General features: G+C 41.7%; 1 protein-coding gene across 6 annotated transcripts in view; it reads right to left on the bottom strand.

The window, feature by feature from the left end:
• amotl1 (angiomotin like 1) overlaps positions 1–20,117 on the bottom strand; it is a 187,524-nt gene that overhangs the window by 63,895 nt on the left and 103,512 nt on the right. For all 6 annotated transcript variants that reach the window (XM_068034020.1, XM_068034019.1, XM_068034016.1 and 3 more), the window contains exon 7: positions 1,657–1,796. In XM_068034020.1, the coding sequence (XP_067890121.1) occupies positions 1,657–1,796 (140 nt within the window). The remainder of the gene's footprint in view (positions 1–1,656; positions 1,797–20,117) is intronic.

Below are 20,117 nucleotides of genomic sequence, written 5' to 3'. Positions count from 1 at the left end.
ATGATTAAATTGCTGCATGTTTCTGTCTACAAACTGAGTCAATGTGCCTGGCAGATTTATAGTAACACTTTAAAACATATATGCATACACTACTTGAACTGCCATTGGTGGAAGCCACATATTGAGAAATTGTGGGTACATAGCATATGATTTTCCATTCAATATGGAGAGAAAATCACAGCCATGTACCTGCAACTTCCTGATGGTGCAGCAGCATACAAGGTTCTGCACTAGTCGTAAACACACAGCCCTTGGATGTTGAATAACTTGGTTATTTTTAGCAAATGGGAGCTGAATGAACAAATAGTTTGGCTCTTGTTGACTACAATATTGCAAAAAAAGTGGACTGAGATTAATCCAACTTTTTGGAAGGTTTCCAAAAATCAGCAGAAGATGCAATTTTTGATATTACATGCTGTGTCACTGGGACAAAAGATGTTAGTGCTGGCTTGGTAGTAGCTGTACAAATTTGGGGCTGATTTTCAGGGCAGCTACTAATATTATGACTCCTAGCAAACACTTCAAAACTAAGAGTACTACAATTTTATGTAAATGGTATATTAAAAATGGTTTTAAAGTCTGTATGCATCGATCATTTTGCATGCATGTTACACCATGCATAGATTTATACAAAGCTATGCATGCACAATGATTGAAAATATTTTTAAGGTTTGCAGGTGTCAATGTACATTTTAATAACCCAATTTTAAACTGTTGGGTTGACAGGGCATAATGATATAAAATTCTCCTAAAAAAAAAATGTAACTGTGGTTCAGGAAAAGGCAGACGGGTGTGAGAGCTTGTGGCAGGCTGTTGAGCTGGCAGTGGTCAATTTGCTTTCGCCAGTGCTTTCTAGCTCTTGCTGATGAACTACTCTGCACTAGGACAGAGCTAGTTTTAGCAGGAGAGTGAGGTTGTGAAGGCACAGAGCAGTTACATATTATAAACAGAAAATCTGTGGATAATCTCAATTCAGTTCCAAGTGAGACTGATCAAAAACACAAAAATTTGCATAACTTAATATAAATTGCGTAATTCTGAGATCATAAAAATGTGTTGTGAGAGAACTGAAAATAATCACATTCATACACAAAAACTCCACCTTGGAGGTCGGGATTAAGACAAATTAGGATTAAGGTTTTGTTTTGCATCTGTCTGTGCTTTATCTGACCCGCTTAATGTTCATACTAAGTGTTGTAGATCAAAAAGTGTTCCATGTTCCACGATTAACACACAACAGCATGCATGTAGACACATTCACAAACAAGTATTTTAACTTTTTTTTAAAAAAAGGTTTTTGCTATTCATCTTTACTGCATTCAAACTCCCTGACATCTGAAGAAAAATAAACACTACTAATTTCTCTAAAATGGGATTGAAAAAAAGACACAAAGGAGGATCAGCTGAGAGGATCTAAATATATAAGTAAAGCATCCTAAAAGTATGGATAATTGAGTTTCAATTCTTTGTGCTGAGGTATTATTTGACAGACTGTCTCCACAGCACTACAGAAATATGTAGAAGTACCAAGTCTGTTTTCTAATTGCATATTAACTGCTCATTGTGTTGTGGTCAACAATGTTGAATCTGGCTTTCAACAATGAGGTCATTCAAATCAAATTAAATTTACGTCAAACATTGTGGTTATCAGCCCACCTCCTCCTCCAACCTGACCACCTTGGCTTGGGTGTTGTTCAGTGCCTGGTCCAAGATTTCAATGTGCCTCCGCTGGTCCTCATTGGCCGTACGCATCGTGACCAGTTCCATTTCCAGCTTTTCCTTCAAGTGCTCTTTGTCTGCATGAAAAATTGCGAACAAGGTCAGTTCTGTAAAGTAGTTTTCCTGTTAGCTGGGACCAAGCCAGACAGGCAGGGAAGAAAACCTAAAGCATTTTTCTTCTCATTTGAAAACGTTGGTTTTTATAACACATTACAGCAGGAATATCAATGGACTTTCAGAATTAAACAGATGAAGAATTTTTCAATCACAGAATTGTTTTTATTTTGTTTGTAGGAATCAGATACTGACTAGGAAAAGATAAGAAAGTTGGCACAAACTATCAAAATGGAGAGAATTTACCTCAGATGTGTTAGAGCCAAGAATTACTTTTGCAAACCTATCAGGATTGATGAATTGGCCTCTGTGGTACTTTTACATGATGGTTGCAATTTCCGCTGATGGGGCGAAAGTCATTTCTAAGTTCACAGATATTATGGAATAGGATTTGCTCTAAGATGGGGAAAAACTGATAGGTGCAAGGTGATACAACAGATTCAGTTTGGGGAAGTTCATTTAAACACCTATTTTGCTCATTATTCTAATGAGTATACCGAGCTAATCACCTTTTATGATCACCAGGACCACTCGGCTCCAGATCTCATTATAGCCTTGGTCCAAACATGGACAAAAGAGCTGAATTCAAGATGTGAGGCAAGAGTGATTGCCCTTGACATCAAGGCAGCATTTGACAGAGTGTGGCAAAAAGGAGTCCGATCAAATTGAAATCAATGGCTAATCAAAGGGAAAACTCCCAGTCGTTGGAGCCAAACCTAGTACAAAGGAAGGGTTGTGGTTGTTGAAGGCCAAACAATTAAACCCAAGGACATAATTGCAATGGTTCCTCAGGGTGGTGTCCTAGGCTCAACCATCTTCAGTTGCTTCACCAATGGCCTTGTCTCATACATACAAGCATACAAATTAGGAGCAGAAGTAGGCCATTCAGCCCCTCGAGCCTGCTCCGTCATTCAATAAGATTATGGCTGACTGTGCCTCAAATTTCCCACTCACAGCTACCCCCATAACCTTTGATTTCCTAGCCTAACAAGCATCCACATACCTCCACCTTAAAAATATTCTACGATCCTGCCTCCACCATCTTCTGAGGCAGAGAGTTCCAAAGTCGCACAACCCTCAGAGAAAAAATTTCTCCTCATCTCTGTCCTAAATGGGTGACCCCTAATTTTAAAGCCGTGCCCCCTACTTCTGGGCTCACCCACAAGAGGAAACATCCTTTCCACATTCACCCTGTCAAAACCGTTCAGAATCTTATATACTTCAATCAAGTCTCCCCTCACTCTTCTCAACTCGTGAAAACAACCCAGTCTGTCCAACCTTTCCTCACAAGACAACCCACTCATTCCAGATATCAATCTTGTAACTCTCTTCTGAACTGCCTCCAACGTATTTACATCCTTCCTTAAATAAGGAGACCAAAACTGCACAGTGTTCAAGATGTGGTCTGAAGCATAACTGAAGCATAATATCCTTACTTTTATTTCCAATTCCTCTCATAATAAAGTATAGCATTCCATTAGCCTTCTTTATTACTTGCTGTACCTGCACACTAACTTTTTGTGACTCGTGCACTGGAACACCTAGATCCCACTGCACCTCTGAATTCTGCAGTCGTTCTCCGTTTAAGTAATACTCTGCTTTTTTATTCTTCCTACCAAAGTGAACAACTTCACATTTTCCCACATTATACACCATCTACCAGATTTTGCCCACTCAACCTATCTATATTGGTCTGCAACCTTATGTCATCTTCACAACATACTTTCCTATCTATCTTTGTGTTATCTACAAATTTAGCTACCATGCCATCACTCCCCTCATCTAAGTCATTGATATAAATTGTAAAAAGTTGAGGCCCCAGTACAGACCCGTGGGACTCCACTTGTCTCATCCTGCCATTAAGAAAAGGACCCATTTATGTATACTCTCTGTTTTCTGGCAGCCAGCCAATCTTCTATTCATGCTAATATGCTACCCGTTACACCATGAGCTCCTACTTTGCGCAATAACCTTTTTATGTAGCACCTTGTCAATTGCCTTCTGGAAATCCAAGTACAGTACAACAACGGGCTCCCCTTTATCCATAGCGCATGTTACTCCTTCAAAGAACCACCTCCATCATAAGATCAGAAGTGGGGATGTTCGCTGATGATTGCACAGTGGTCAGTACCATTCGCAACTCCTTAGATACTGAAGCAGTGTGTCCACATACAGCAAGACTTGGACAACATTCAGGCTTGGGCTGATAAGTGGCAAGTAACATTCGCACCACACAAATACCAGGCAATGGCCATCTCCAACAAGAGAGAATCTAACCATCTCACCTTGACAATCAATGGCTTTACCATCACTGAATCCCCCACCATCAACATCCTGGGGATTACCATTATTCCACTTTTTAAAAGTTCTGATAGAAAGATCATCAAATAGTTAAATTCTGTACTTCATCAGCATAGCAACCTGGTTTGGGGAGAAAGTAGAACTGCCCTGTAACAATGCACCACTCAGTTCAACTCACCCTGGGGCGGTAAACCCTGGAACCAAAAACTTAAATGGACTAGCCCTATAAATATGGTGGCTACAAGAGCAGGTCAGAGGCTGGGAATTCTGCGGTGAGTAACTCACCTACTGACTCCCCAAAGCCTGTCCACCATCTACAAGGTACAAGTTCGGATTGTGATAGAATACTCTTCAGTTGCCTGGATGGGTGCAATTCCAACAACACTCAAGCAGCTTGACACCATCCAGGACAAAGCAGCCCGTTGGATCGTCACCCCCACCCAGCACCTTAAACTCTCAGTCCCTTCACCATTGACGCAGAGTTTGTTGCCATCTACAACAAGGTTGTCCAACCTTTATGCGTAGGAGGCCACATTACAATTTTTGTCTTACATAGGGGGCCGGTGAGAGAATTTTGGAAAGCTAAAGGCATTAAAAATTATCTTACTATTAATCAAATCAACAAATGTGAATTTTTTGTGAAGAAGGTTTAAATGAGAAGACTAATTTATTGACTTACTTTCTCTTCACTATGTTGGACATTGATTTAGTGAGATACCTGGCATTTTTTTGCTGGCACAAGTAGTCAATGTCTGCCCGCAAACTTCTTGTAGTGTTGTGGAATATTCCAGATAGATGTCCGTCTGTCAAGAGTGATCTTGATCCCTCTGTCTCTCTCTCTGTGTACCCCTCCCTCTGTGTTGCCCCTCTCACTGTCCCACTATCCCTCTCTCTGTCCCCCACATTTCTCCCCCTCTCACTGTCCTCCCCATCTCTCTCCCTCTCTCTGTCCCCCCCCAATCCATCTTTCTCTCACTGACCTCCCTCTCTCTCTTTCTCTGTCTCCCCCCCCTTTCTCACTGACCCCCCCCCCCCACCTCTTTCTCTCTCTGTCTCTCTATCCCCCCCTTTTCTCTCTCGGTCCCCCCCGTCTCTCTCACTGTCCCCCTCCCCCCACCGTCCCTCTGTTCCCTCCCCCTCTCTCTCTCCCTCTCTGTCTCCCCACCCCCCCGCCCCCTCTCTCTTGCTGTTCACCCCCCCACCCTCTCTGACAGTTGCAGAGAGTGGGAACTCTCAGCAGCTGGTTGGTCAGTTTTTTTTTTAAAAGTTGCACTGTCAGTTTCACAGGTGACAGGAGCTTGGATTGGGAACAGCGGTTTCTGAACTTCTAAGAGATTCAGGGTTTTCCGGCAGGCTTCGGAAAACGGTGGAAAACTCCGAATCCGTCCAAAGTTCAGAAACCGCTGTTCCCGATCTGAGCACCTGTCAGCTATGAAACCGACCCTTTTTTTTTTAAAGCCAGTCTGCAAGAAGAAGCCAGTGGAAAACTTCTCATCTCCAATCACAGACCCCTATCAAAGATGAGGAACGGCCTGGTACAGTTTACATCTGCGGGCCAGATGCAAACCTTTGGCGGGCCAGATCCTGGCCCACGGGCCATATGTTGGACAACCCTGATCTACAAGATGCACTGCAGCAACTTGCTATGCCTCCTTCAACAGCACCTTCCAAACGCATGACAACTGCTACCTAGAAGGACAAGGGTAGCAGATGCATGGGAACATCACCTGCAAGTTCCCTTCCAAGTCACACATCATCCTGAATTGGACCTATAGCACCTTTCATTCACAGTCACTGTGTCAAACCCTGGAACTCCCTTCCTAACAGCACTGTGGGTGTACAGTGGATGGATAGTAGCGTTTCAAGAAGGTGGCTCACTACCACCTTCTCAAGGGCAATTAGGGATGGGTAACAAATGCTGGCCTTGCCAGCGATGCTCACATCCGATGAAAGAATAAAAAAAAAAGGATAGGTATCATTGAAATATCAGAAAGGTAGCATTCATATTTATGAACGGGCCTACATTGTGATAAAGTTTGGTCTTGGACTATCAATCCCTAGCATCCCATCTCAAGCTAACATTGAGCTTCAATGAAACAGTGTAGGAGGCTGAGAGGTTTGTGAAACACCTCCGTTCATTTCGCAAGCGTGACACTTAGCCATTGATACCATCCTTTTAGTTCTCTGCCCCATTTCCACTGACCTCTCTGTCCTTGCCCTCCTACACTCTTCCAATGAGGCTCAACATCAGCTCAAGGAATAGCACCTCGTCTTTCAATTAGGCACTTTACAGCCTTCCGTACTCAACACTGAGTTCAACAATTTCAGATCATAACCTCTGCTCCCATTTTTTTCATACATTAGCTGTTGATAATGATTTTGCTATCTCCATTTATATGTCCTCTAGATCCATTTTGTTTCTTTACTTGTCCTATTACCATCTTCTTTTGCCTCGCACTATCATCCCTTTTGCAATTTAATCTCTCCTGCCTTACATCCTATCACACACCTTTCCATTTATTCTTTTCGTCCACATCACTTGCTTCCCAACCACCCACCTTTTCCCCATCTCTACTTGCTTGAAACCTATTACAACTCTAACTTTTTTCAGTTCCGATGAAAGGTCACTGACCTGAAACATTAACCCTGTTTCTCTTTCCAAAGATGTTGCCATACCTGCTGAGTATTTCCAACATTTTCTGTCTTTATTACAAGGAGACAATATTTTTGGCAACAGAAAAATTAAGGTGTAGATTCAGGAGCTATAACTGTCAAGGTATAAGAAGTTATGCTGTTACATCAAGGATCCATTTTACTTAATTCACATGTACTTTATTCAGCTTATGGTTCCCCTTTCCAATCTAATAGTGTACCATAATCATTAGCAGATAGTTTTAAATGAATGGGCCAAAATGTGTTTTCAAATATGGGCTGCATCATTTTATGTTTGTTTGCAACAACAATAAGGAAAATCATTCAATCATAGTCATTCAAAAATTGAGCATCTCTCCCTCGACTGCAATTAAGTACAAATTAAGATTTGTAGTTTCACAGGAAAAGTTTGAGATAATAGAGGAAATAACAGAGGGCACATATATTTATTTGGGAAGGGAATGAAAGAAGCTTGTGACTCATTAAGATTGCTAATAATAGATATCTTTAACACTTCTCACCACTTAACATGAGCATTAAGGAACGCTAAGTAGTTTTGCTTTGTTTATGCTTTCATGGACGTGTCAAAGGCAAAGTCTAGTCCTCAACATTCTGTTGCTATAATGATTTTTTTTTAAAAATGGTGGCGTGTCCATTTCAGAGCATTTTAGGAAAGCAGTGCAACTTTTAGCTTCATCATTGCATGGAATATAAGTGATGTGATTTTTTTTCTTTGCTTTTGATTTATTATTGAAGCCCACTGAGAAATCCGAGTAAAGAAAAATTGTTCAACCAATCACAAATTAGTATTCAAAGGGCCCTATTAAGTGCTTGATGGCACAGTGGATTATCATAGCATCTGAGATTCCAGATTAAAAGTCTCCTCCACTGATACAAGGGTTATACATTAATTGGATGAGCAGCCTCAATTTAGCTTCTAATTGATGTGTGAAACTACCCATTGTTGAGCATAATTTGGCAGTATGTGGGCAATCTCAATTAAAATGTCAATATTTTGGAAAGTGGAAGTTTCACACCTGTGAAATAGAGGATGCTCTTTTAAAAAAAAAACTGGCATAATCCCAGTATCAAAAGAGTAGAGTGGACAGAGCTTTATTTTCACATGGTCCACCCTACACCTGATCTGGAAAGTCTTCGATTCCCCAGGATGGATATACCCACCCCAAAGAGGCCAAAAACTAATTAAAAAAGGGGTCTATTACATGTTTAAGAGACTAATGTTTGATGCAAATATATTGGAAAACTTACATAACATCTTAGTGTTAGAATACTCGACATTCTGATTAACTGAAAGCTGCAGTCAAACTTGCCTGAGGACATTATGCCCAAATGAGTGCATCTTCCAAGGTGGCCCAACAGAGAATGATCTACCAATGACTCCATTTAATGTGTCTGCATTAATGGAGAACTGTATAACTAATGAGTCTAGACAATGTTTATTAAAATATATTAAGAAAAATAGGATACCAGGGATAAAACATGAGTGTAATCTTTTATCAAGTTAATAATGACTGTCTTTACTGTGCAAGGCAGACAACTATGAATAATGGGATAATTGAAAACTTGAAATACAGTTTTATCGTTCAGACTAACTTTCCTGTCCTCAATTCAAGAGAGACGAAACTGTGGTCATCACGTAGAACAGTAGATCACAAAACCTTTAGGAGAAGGGCGCAGTGAGAGAGAGAGAGAGAGAGAGAGAGAGAGAGAGAGGCGCAGTGAGAGAGAGAGAGAGAGAGAGAGAGAGAGAGAGGCGCAGTGAGAGAGAGAGAGAGAGAGAGAGAGAGAGGCGCAGTGAGAGAGAGAGAGAGAGAGAGAGAGGCGCAGAGAGAGAGAGAGGCGCAGTGAGAGAGAGAGAGAGAGAGAGAGAGGCGCAGTGAGAGAGTGAGAGAGGCGCAGTGAGAGAGAGCAAGAGAGGCGCAGTGAGAGAGGCAGTGAGAGAGAGAGAGAGGTGGCAGAGAGAGAAAGGGGGTGCAGAGAGAGAGAGAGAGAGAGAGAGAGAGAGAGAGAGAGAGAGAGAGAGAGAGAGAGAGAGAGAGAGAGAGAGAGAGACATTGACTAATGGAGTAGCAGAAAAAGTGCCAGGTATCTCACAAAATCATTGTCCAACAGAGAGAGTCTCTCATTTAAAAAGTTTCTTTACAAAAATGCACGTCTTGATTAATAGTAAGATAATTTTTAATGCCTTTATCTTTCTGAAATTGTCTCACCGACCCACAATGTAAGACAGAAATTGTAATGTGGTCACCACGCAAAAAGGTTGGACATTGCTGCTTCAAGCCTTTAACCTTGTGTTATAAAATAGCCGAACAGCTAGGCTTGTCTTATGTAAACTCAGTTTAAAATGGCAAAAGTCACTTCGGGAATGTCTCGATTTCCACACTTTGGCATGCATTACTTTCACCTGGGACACAAGCTCAGTGACAGGTTGAAATTTGCTGGACTTTTACATCTATATATATGCTGCAATTCCACTGCTATCCATTTGGAATCACATTGTTCCAGAACTTGCACTGAGGGGAAAGCAGGCAATAAAATCCAAGGAATCTCCAGTAAGTTCCTCATGAATATGTGTAATGGGGCTGATTGATATTGGCAAAAATAGGATGCTGCTGACCCATATACAATAGTTAGTAAATGCAATGTAATGGATAGCTTTAATAAACCTTTATCTATGATGAACTGTCTACGATTCCTTAACAAAATCTATGTTGCATTTGCAGCTTTCAAAATTGTCAGGGAAGACAGTAAAAAATTATTATGTTTCAATGACCAAGTTACACTCATTAATTCATTATTTTTTGCTCCGAATTGGATTAAAGGATACATTTTACAAATTAGTCCAAGATCAGTAACTGTAATGTGCATCATTTACTATCCAGTTTGAGGGCAGATAACGTGAGTGGCAATATCATTTGAATGTTGTCTATCATATAGTTACATTAATATTACAAGTGCACCTTTGCTAATAGGTAATAGATTTGGCTTGGACATCAATTGATTAGCCTGTAGGACAATCTTACAGATAGTGACTAAACATTTTGTAACTAAATAATCCATGCAGTGACAACCACTCAACTTTTTGCAGAAAAGCTTTTGTTAATAATCAACTTGTCAGAGCTGAATCTGAATCAACAGTGACAGACTGAGTATAGACATGTGAATTTAAGAGAATTGCTTTATTGGAGGAACTGAAAAGCGCTCTTTATTTGTAATTGTGTTTATCTAATTTTGCCATGAGCTTTGATGAGAAAATGACATTTTGCCCACAAGAGATGCTGTTGTATTTTAGAATCCAGGACCTGGCTTAACTGCCTGTCAAGATGAATAAACTAGTCTTGGCCACCTATCATTAATCTCTCTGTCCTTTCCTGTCCCACTCTGGTTTTTCAGTTTTACGTGACTTTTCTGAAATACCATCGGCTTCATCCTATAAAATTCTCCTGATTTGAAGTTCACTGCCCTTTTGTTGGCTGCCCTGTCTTCAGATACATATTACACGCAGCTGGAAAAGTTGCACAGATACCCTCAGCAGGGTGAGAAATAGTCTGTCCTATTGCTGATTTTGTCTCACCTCAATGACCACAATAACCATCCTCTTCTTGGGTTTCATGGTTTATTGGATGAATTTGCACTCCTGACACAGTGCGAATCCACAGAGGTCATCTGATAAGGTCTATCTACCACCCCGTGACATGTTGTAGCTAGCTCTATTCGGTCAACAAAAGTAATTTGCAATAGTATTGCATACTATTTTGCTTGCTAGTTAGCTAATAGTGTGCTGTTCTCCATTGATGTTTGTTTGCTTAGTTACTTTATGGGGAGAAATGGGTTTTAAATCATACTGTATTTTGATGGCATTAGATTGGCTATACACTTTATGTACAGATTAATTGCCTCCATATCTGTGGCTGAATCAATAATTTTTGTCAAATGTTCATGGTGCAACATGCAGTGCATGAGCCTACTTTAAATCAACAAGGCCTGGGACCTTGTGTGCAAAATGGTAGTCTAGATAAATACACCATAAAGTAGTTAATTTTATGTAGAACCATAGAAGTTTACAGCACAGAATGGGGCCATTCAACCCATTGTGATTACTCTACCAAAGTGCCAGCACAATCGATAACCCATTTCACTATCTTGCTCTCCTACTCATATTCCTGTACTGGCCTCTGTTTTAAATATTTAATGTAATCCTTAAATGATGCAATGATCCCTGCCTCATCCACTGCCTGTGACAACACATTCCCTGTTCCAACAATTCTCTGTGTAAAGAAATTTTTCCTAACCCATCTTATTTGGTGATTTTTCATGACCGACTCCTCATTCAGACAAAATAGTCTTAAACTATTCATTCTGTCAAAACCTTTCACAAATTGCCAACAAGTGACAAAGCAGCCAAGCACCTGACCCCCTGTTTGATGATTGCTGAAATGAAGGTGGTGCTATGTGAGCTGATTGCAAAAAAGGTAGCCATGTTTGCTACTTCAGGTCAATATTCCCACAGGCCAGCACAGCCGCAAGTCTGCTCAGAGGTGGAGCAGATCAAAATTTTCTCTGGATGTGCCAGTCCTATACGGTATATTGGCTGCAAGTATACTTATAGCAGATGGCACAGCTCTATATCTAGCTGTTTACTGATTTGGAATTGCTGAAGCCAGTTCCCCACAATTGGTAGGTATGTCGGGGCCTGCAAAAACATGCGATTCATGGTAGATACAGCCAATCAGGCTTTGCCAGCTTTGAAATATTTTCTTTCATCCAGTAACATCTAAAGCATGAAATACTTTGGATTTCTGCTGAAGAACCATCCATAATTAAGATTATTAGGACCTCACATAGCGTTTATGCTATTAGATCTACTATCAAAGCTTCACTTGGGAATCGGAACCTCTCCACACATTAATTCCTGACAATGTAAGATGCGTGCACAGCTGTCTGTAGGTATAGGTGTGAAGGTACTAATTGGTGGGTGCAGAAACCCCTCTGGCATCCCTTTGTTGGTCCTCTTCTTCCTGCAAAAAGCACAGACGCAGTGGAATTCCCATGGGGAACCCATTATGCGACCATTGCTGTTGATGGAAAAAATGGGTGTGTCATAACAATTTTTACAATATCTCGATCATTTAAATCAGAACAGCAGGAAAAACAAAAGTTGTAAAGTAGATTGAAAATGTTCATAGCAATCAACGTTATGTGGGCAGGAATTTTTTTCCTCAATGAGATTACGGGAACGTCTGAAATATTCATGATTTGAAAATTGGCAAACATCTGATCACAACCTTCACTTTACAACTGAAAATTGGTGCTACCAATCAGAAAATCTGCCCCAGGGTGTTTAATGGGAATTTTCTGGCATTTGCTAGAAGTTTGTGGTCGTGTAAGGCAGGACTTTTACCTTATTAATGTGCATTTAGTTTATTTCACTGTGTTTAGAATGTTCTTATTCACAGTTCAGACTACATTGTACTAATATTAAAGTAAATGTGATGTGATAGATTTAGCAGTAGAATGAAAGGAAATATACACCAAAAACATCAACAGGAGCAGAAGAATAGACTCAGGAGTTCAAATACCCTATTTTTTTAATAAATGAAATTACTAGTAATTGTTAAAAACACAGACTCCTCAGTTTTATCATTAAAATCATGAGTACGAAAGTAAAGTGATCATGCTAAACCTATACATACCATTGGCTGTGCGACAGAATAGCGTGTCCAGTTTCTGATGCCCTATATGGTTCCCCCATAGGAAGGATTTCCTTCAGACCGAGTGTACCCGGAAGCGCAGTGCGGTTTCTGTGCCGGCAGATCTACTGTGGATATGATCTTCTCCGTACGCCAGCTACAAGAGAAGTGTAGGGAACAGAGCATATCCCTTTACCTTATTTTTGTAGATCTCACCAAGGCATTTGACACCAGCAGCAGAGCAGGGCTCTACAAGATTTTGGGAAAAATTGGCTGTCCACTGAAGCTTCTCAGTCTCATCCACTCCTTCCATGACAACATGCACTGCGCTGTACAGTTTGATGGCTCCACTCCTGATAGTTTCAGAGTGAAGAATAGAGTGAAGAATGGAGTGAAGCAGGGATGTGTCTTAGCCCCCACTCTATTTGGAATCTTCTTTTCCATGCTCCTGACCTTCGCCTTCCCTGCAGATATGGAAAGAATCTACTTGTGCAATAGGTCAGATGGCTATCAAGGCTGAAAGCAAAGACAAAAACACATCTTGTCCCGAACTCCTCTACTCTGCTGATGCTGCACTAGTCGCTCACATGGAAACTCAGCTACAAAGACTCATGGACTGTCTCCTCCATGGCTGTAACTTGTTCTCAACTATAAGTGTCAAGAAAATCAAGGTCATAGGACAAGGTGTTGAATTCCACCTCTGATCACACTAAATAGCCCCCCACTGGAAATGGTTAGAAAATCCTGCTACCTTGGGCCCATGGTGACAGACAACCTGTCCCTTGATGCAGAGCTTGATGCACACATAGGGAAAACAGCTACCACCTTTGGCCGACTTGCAAAACGCGCATGGGATAACACCAAGTTGACCCTTAGGACCAAGCCAATGGTTTAGAAGACCTGTGTTTTCAGCACCTTGTTGTATGGCTGTGAAACATGGGTGACTTACAGCTACCAGGAAAAGCAGCTTAATAATTTCCATCTTCGCTATCTGCAGCGTATTATGGGTACATCCTGGCGGGACAAAAATCACAAATGTGGTAGTCCTCTCAAAGGCAGAGCTCCCAAGTGTGTTGGCACTAATCAAACTGAGGCGGCTTCAGTGGATCGGACACGTCCGCAGGCTGGAAGACGGTCACATACCCAAGGACCTTCTGTATGGTGAGGGAGCCGGGGCCAGATGACCAGTGGGGTGCCCAAAGCTCCACTTCAAGAATGCTTGCAAGCGTGACATGAAGGTCCTAAATGTCGTCTGGCGCACTTCAGAGTCACTAGCTGGTGAAAGAGGGAAATGGCAACACATCCTGTGAACTGGTGTGCACGACCACGATGACCAGTTGCTACAGCAGCCTAGCAACAGGTGCCAATGTCAAAAACAACAACTCACCGCATCACCTGGCAGCTTCACATGCAGCACTTGTGGCAGAACCCGCCTCTCAAGAAATGGCCTTCACAACCATCAACAAAGGTGCACTGAGAGAGGACACCCCACCTAAATGGATTGTTTGTTGCATGTCCATCATCTTTCATAGATGGAAGGATGTCAACCACATGGCTCCCCCATAGGAAGGATGTCAAGGCCATGCAGAAGGTACATAAAGATTTATTAATTTGATACTAATTAATCTGATACCAACTGTGGAAAAAAAAAACTACATAAACTAAAACACATTTCACTAGAACTACAAGATTAAGAGGACATCTGATATAGGGTTTTGATGAGGTATCCGGGAAGAACAGTTTATTGGTTGATGAATTGGTAACTAGATGGCATGAATTTAAGGTCATCAGCAAAGGAGCAGAGAGATTAGGAGAATTTTTTTTAAAGCAGAATGATTTGATGTCATTGATTAACCTACAAGAAGCAATGGTGAAAGCAGAATTCATAATACCTTTTAAAAAGGAAAGTAGATAAATACTTCAAAGCATAATTTATTTTTGAAAAAGGATAGGGGAAAAGGGCAGGAGAATATGCTTCAGAAAGTTAGCCCAGTTGGGATGGGCTGAATGAATGTAAAATGTTATGATTCTATGAGCTGTTAAGTCTGAAATAACATCTGGTGTGTTGGATTATGAAACAATCCTGAATGCTGTTTACAGCAGCATATTTCTCCCTTCCTCCTCTGTCAGAGTCACTTATGGCACGGATGTCTTCCCCGCCCCCACCATCCCGAGAAGGAAGGTACTCTTCATAAATGGCTTCCACATGTAACCTCTATGACTGGTGCACACAGAATGTCTACTGTATACTCAATCCTGACTGGTAAACAGGAATTTGAGTCTGGGAAATAATTTTAGTTTTCAATAGGTTGGCAGTTTTCTTTATTCATGGCACCCTCCCAATAAAAGGAGGGCACTTGTAGAATGATTGGCAGTACTTGGGAAATGACTCCACTGGCCTGTGTAAAATAAGGCTTCCAGGTGCAGCCAGATTCAGAGCTCAGGAAAGTGAAACTAGTCCACGGGCTTAAATTAACAGTTGGAGAGGGATATGCTGATCCGTCCTTTGCAATTGAAGAGACCCCCTAACCTCCCCCAATACAGGGGTGGCACATGGTTGATATAAAATCTCTCCCAGAAAATTGTGGATAGAATAATCTGCCTGTTGTTTATCTTTGCTTGCGAGAAAGCCTGATGGCGGGGCTTGTTCAGGAAATTTGGGAGAGTCTCTGTATTCTTGTCAGTACTGGGACTGAAGTATGTTAGGGAAGGAAGAATCTATGTGGTTGTCATAAATAACCCTTACTGAGTTATTTTTTAAGAAAATTCACATCTGACTGGTGTTGTTTGATTTGCACCAACTTAAATTCAGAACCTTAGATAAAGTTGCTCCTAACCATAGTCCTCATCTCCTTACATTAAGATGCACTAAAACTAATACATATCTGAAAGTACATGCAAAAATGCCAACTAACTTGCTTAACATATTCTTAACCAGTAAAAACAAATCTACACTGTGGGACGGTGTAGTTGTGGAGTGCATTTTTTTTTTTTTAGGAGAAAGGGAGCAAAGGTAGAATGCTGATGCTAGGGAATTTTCAGAGCTTAGTCTAATTTGCATGTTTCAGGTGGACTCAATATCATCAACTTGCATTTATATAGCACCTTCAATGTACTAAAATGTCCCAAAGTGTTTCACAGGAGCATTATCAAACAAAATCTGATACCTAGCCATATTAGAATATATCAGGAGAGATAGAACAAAGAACAGTACAGCACAGGAACAGGCCATTCAGCCCTCCAAGCCTACGCTGATCTTGAGGCCTGCCTAAACTAAAACCTTCTGCACATCCAGGGACCGTATCCCTCTATTCCCATCCTATTCATGTATTTCTCAAGATGCCTCTTAAACGTCATTGTCGTACCTGCTTCCACCACCTCCCCCGGCAGCAAGTTCCAGGCACTCACCACGCTCTGTGTAAAGAACTTGCCTCGCACATCCCCTCTAAACTTTGCCCCTCTCACCTTAAACCTATGTCCCCTAGTAACTGACTCTTCCACCCTGGGAAAAAGCTTCTGACTATCCACTCTGTCCATGCCGCTCATAACTTTGTAAACCTCCATCATGTCGCCCCTCCAGCTCCGTTGTTCCAGTGAAAACAATCAGAGTTTATCCAACCTCCCCTCATAGCTAATGCCCTCCAGACCAGGCAACATCCTGGTAAACCTCCTCTGTACCCTCTCCAAAGCCTCCACGTCCTTCTGGTAGTGTGGCAACCAGAATTGCACACAATATTGTAAGTGGGGCCTAACTAAAGTTCTGTACAGCTGCAGCATGACTTGCCAATTTTTATACTCTATGCCCCGACCGATGAAGGCAAGCATGCCGTATGCCTTCTTGACTACCTTATCCACCTGCGTTGCCACTTTCAGTGACCTGTGGACCTGTACACCCAGATCTCTCTGCCTGTCAATACTCCTAAGGGTTCTGCCATTTCCTGTATACTTCCCACCTGCATTAGATCTTCCAAAATGCATTACTTCACATTTGTCCGGATTAAACTCCGTCTGCCATTTCTCCACCCAAGTCTCCAACCGATCTATATCCTGCTGTATCCTCTGACAATCCTCATCACTATCTGCAACTCAATCAACCTTTGTGTCGTCCACAAACTTACTAATCAGACCAGCTACATTTTCCTCCAAATCATTTATATATACTACAAACAGCAAAGGTCCCAGCACTGATCCCTGCAGAACACCACTAGTCACATCCCTCCATTCAGAAAAGCACCCTTCCACTGCTACCCTATGACAGAGCCAGTTCTGTATCCATCTTGCCAGCTCACCTCTGATCCCGTGTGACTTCACCTTTTGTACCAGTCTGCCATGAGGGACCTTGTCAAAGGCTTTACTGAAGTCCATATAGATAACATCCACTGCCCTTCCTTCATCAATCATCTTCGTCACTTCCTCAAAAAACTCAATCAAATTAGTGAGACATGACCTCCCCTTCACAAAACCATGCTGCCTCTCGCTAATAAGTTTGTTTGTTTCCAAATGGGAGTAAATCCTGTCCCGAAGAATCCTCTCTAATAATTTCCCTACCGCTGATGTCAGGCTCACCGGCCTATAATTTCCTGGATTATCCTTGCTACCCTTCTTAAACAAAGGAACATTGGCTATTCTCCAGTCCTCTGGGACCTCACCTGTAGCCAATGAGGATGCAAAGATTTCTGTCAAGGCCCCAGCAATTTCCTCCCTTGTCTCCCTTAGTATTCTGGGATAGATCCCATCAGGCCCTGGGGACTTATCTACCTTAATGCTTTGCAAGACACCCAACACCTCCTCCTTTTTGATAATGAGATGACTGAGACTATCTACACTCCCTTCCCTAGACTCATCATCCACCAAGTCCTTCTCTTTGGTGAATACTGATGCAAAGTACTTATTTAGTACCTCGCCCATTTCCTCTGGCTCCACACATAGATTCCCTTCTCTGTCCTTGAGCGGGCCAACCCTTTCCCTGGTTACCCTCTTGCTCTTTATATATGTATAAAAAGCCTTGGGATTCTCCTTAATCCTGATGCCAATAACTTTTCATGACCCCTTTTAGCCCTCCTGACTCCTTGCTTAAGTTCCTTCCTACTGTCTTTATATTCCTCAGGGGATTAGTCTGTTCCTAGCCTTCCAGCCCTTACGAATGCTTCCTTTTTCTTTTTGACTAGGCTCACAATATCCCGCGTTATCCAAGGTTCCCGAAACTTGCCAAACTTATCCTTCTTCCTCACAGGAACATGCTGGTCCTGGATTCTAATCAACTGACATTTGAAAGACTCCCACATGTCAGATGTTGATTTACTCTCAAACAGCCGCCCCCCAATCTAAACCTTCAGTTCCTGCCTAATATTGTTTTAAAGTTTGGTCAAAGGATTTAACAAGCGTCTTGAAGGAAGAAAAAGAGTGAGAGATGGAGGTGGTTAGGCAGGGAATTCCAGAGTTTAGGGCTAGGCAACTGAAACACGGCTGTTAATGGTCAAGTGATTAAACTAGGGGATGCACAGAGATCTCGGAGGACTGGGAGGAGGTTACTGTAGTATAAAGGACCTGAAAGGGTTAATGTTGGAGACAGTGAGAACAAACCCCTCCCACTGTGATGTAATAGTCACATGGTAATGGGTTTCAGAAGACGAGAGTAGCAGCATGAAGGATGCTAGCTGGAGAGGCTTATGGAGAGTGTAAATAATAAAAGGGTTGTTAGTTGGCCTTATCCAGACTCTTAGACTTTATCAACAATGCCCTAGCTACGCTACAACTACAACACACAACATGGTGGCACTGGTCAAAACCACCAGAAAGTACTGAGAACACCTTACCTCACAAAGAAGCACCAAGAGAACAGCAGATCTTCAGAGATGCTCCGTAGCTAAAGAAGACGCAGACAGTCGGTGAATCAGCTGTGCAGGCATTCATACTGCACCACAGAAGCGTGGTGGTCTGCATTGAAACATCTCGGTCCAGGATCGGGTGAGAGAATTTTAAAAAGGGGACATTCTTGGGAAACAGCGCACTGGGTTGGAAAAGTGGGGCGAGAGGTCGATCTTGAGCAAAAAGGTGACTCGGGAGCCAGACGGAGTCGGCAGCCATTATTCAACCAGACCACGGAGAGAAAGCATGGGAAACCCTCAGAAAGAGCGCAAACACCTCCATTAAAGTCAAATCTATTTAAAAAGAAAGGGGAACACCATAAAAAGTCAAACAAAGTCTAACAAAGCCTGGGAAAACAGAATGGATTTGAAATTTAGAATGCCTGAAAGCTTCCACGATCAGGAAGGACCCAATCAGGTTCAAAATTGGTCCTTATGGAAATAAAGATTCCTACGATTTAGTATAGCTTCCCAGCTGCATACTAAATCAGAAGCAAAACGAGTAAATACCCTTTTATACTCTACGGGTGCAATTGTAGATGACGTGATTGTGAGCCAAGGAATAAACAAAGCTTCTGATAAATTTGAGGATGTGTTACAAGCCTTTGACAAATATTTCAATTTAAGTACTAACAAAATTCTGGAAAGTGCAAAATTTAACAAGCGAGTCCAGAAGATAGGCAAATCCATAGATTCTTTTATAAATGATCTATACAGATTGGCTGAGGGATGTGACTGTGGAGAATTGAAGGCGAAACTGATAAAGGACCTAACAGTTGTTGGAATAGCTGATGAGTCTTTATCAGATCTCTTACAGTCGAAAGATGACCTTGCACTCAAGAACGCAATTCAGAACGTATGACAAGCAGAAGCACAAAGACAAAATAGAGCCATTCTTCGGGCTGAAGAGAAGTCTTCGATTATAAGAAATTCAATAAGAAATCTGTATAATTCTTGAAGCCAAAGATGGAGAGGCAATCTATAGAGAAGACGACACACACAGGTGAGAAGGTGCATGACACCGGGAAACTGTGCCAGCGCTGTGCAGCCAGGAAGACCCACAGACAGGAACACTGTCCTGCTCGTAAAACAATGTTTCAACTGTAAAAATACAGGCCACGATGGAAAAATGTGCCACAGCAAGATCTCTTCACTCAAATTCACAAAGAAAAAGACCTTCACACAAAGAGCAGTGAATGAAGTGCATCAACTTCCAGCAGAAAAGGAACCAGATTTCCTAGGAGAAATTAATAACCCAGTTCAAGGATTTTGGACGGTGAGCATTTATCTAAATAGAAATCTCAGGAATTTCAAATTGGACACAGCTGCTAGTGTCACAGTTCTATCAATCCAAGAGCCATCATTGATGAGACATTGCCGACAACTGGCGGACACACCGTTGCATGGTCCAGGTGGGACCCAACTGAAAGTGAAGGGTAAACTTCAAGCAACTCTCCAATATAGTGGGAGACAAATTATGGAAATTCTTGCAAAACCAAGAATTTTCCGTTAAGTAGAAAAGCGTGCTTAGACCTGCATCTGATCAAGAAGATTGATGAAATCAAACAGCCACAGGTAAAGAGTTGCTTTCAAGCAGACTATTGAAAGCTTCTGATGAAAGGTCACAGACCTGAAACGTTATCTCTGTTTCTCTCTCCACAGATGCTGCCAGACCTGCTGAGTATTTCCAGCCCTTTCTGTTTTTATATCAGAAATTTTTCTCAGGCCTTGAAGACTGAAGACAGAATCACAT

This window comes from Heterodontus francisci, chromosome 6 (assembly GCF_036365525.1).
Source record: "Heterodontus francisci isolate sHetFra1 chromosome 6, sHetFra1.hap1, whole genome shotgun sequence".
NCBI classification, from domain to species: Eukaryota; Metazoa; Chordata; class Chondrichthyes; order Heterodontiformes; family Heterodontidae; genus Heterodontus; species Heterodontus francisci.
Note: the sequence above shows the minus strand (reverse complement) of the source record. Positions and strands in the feature narration are given on the sequence as shown.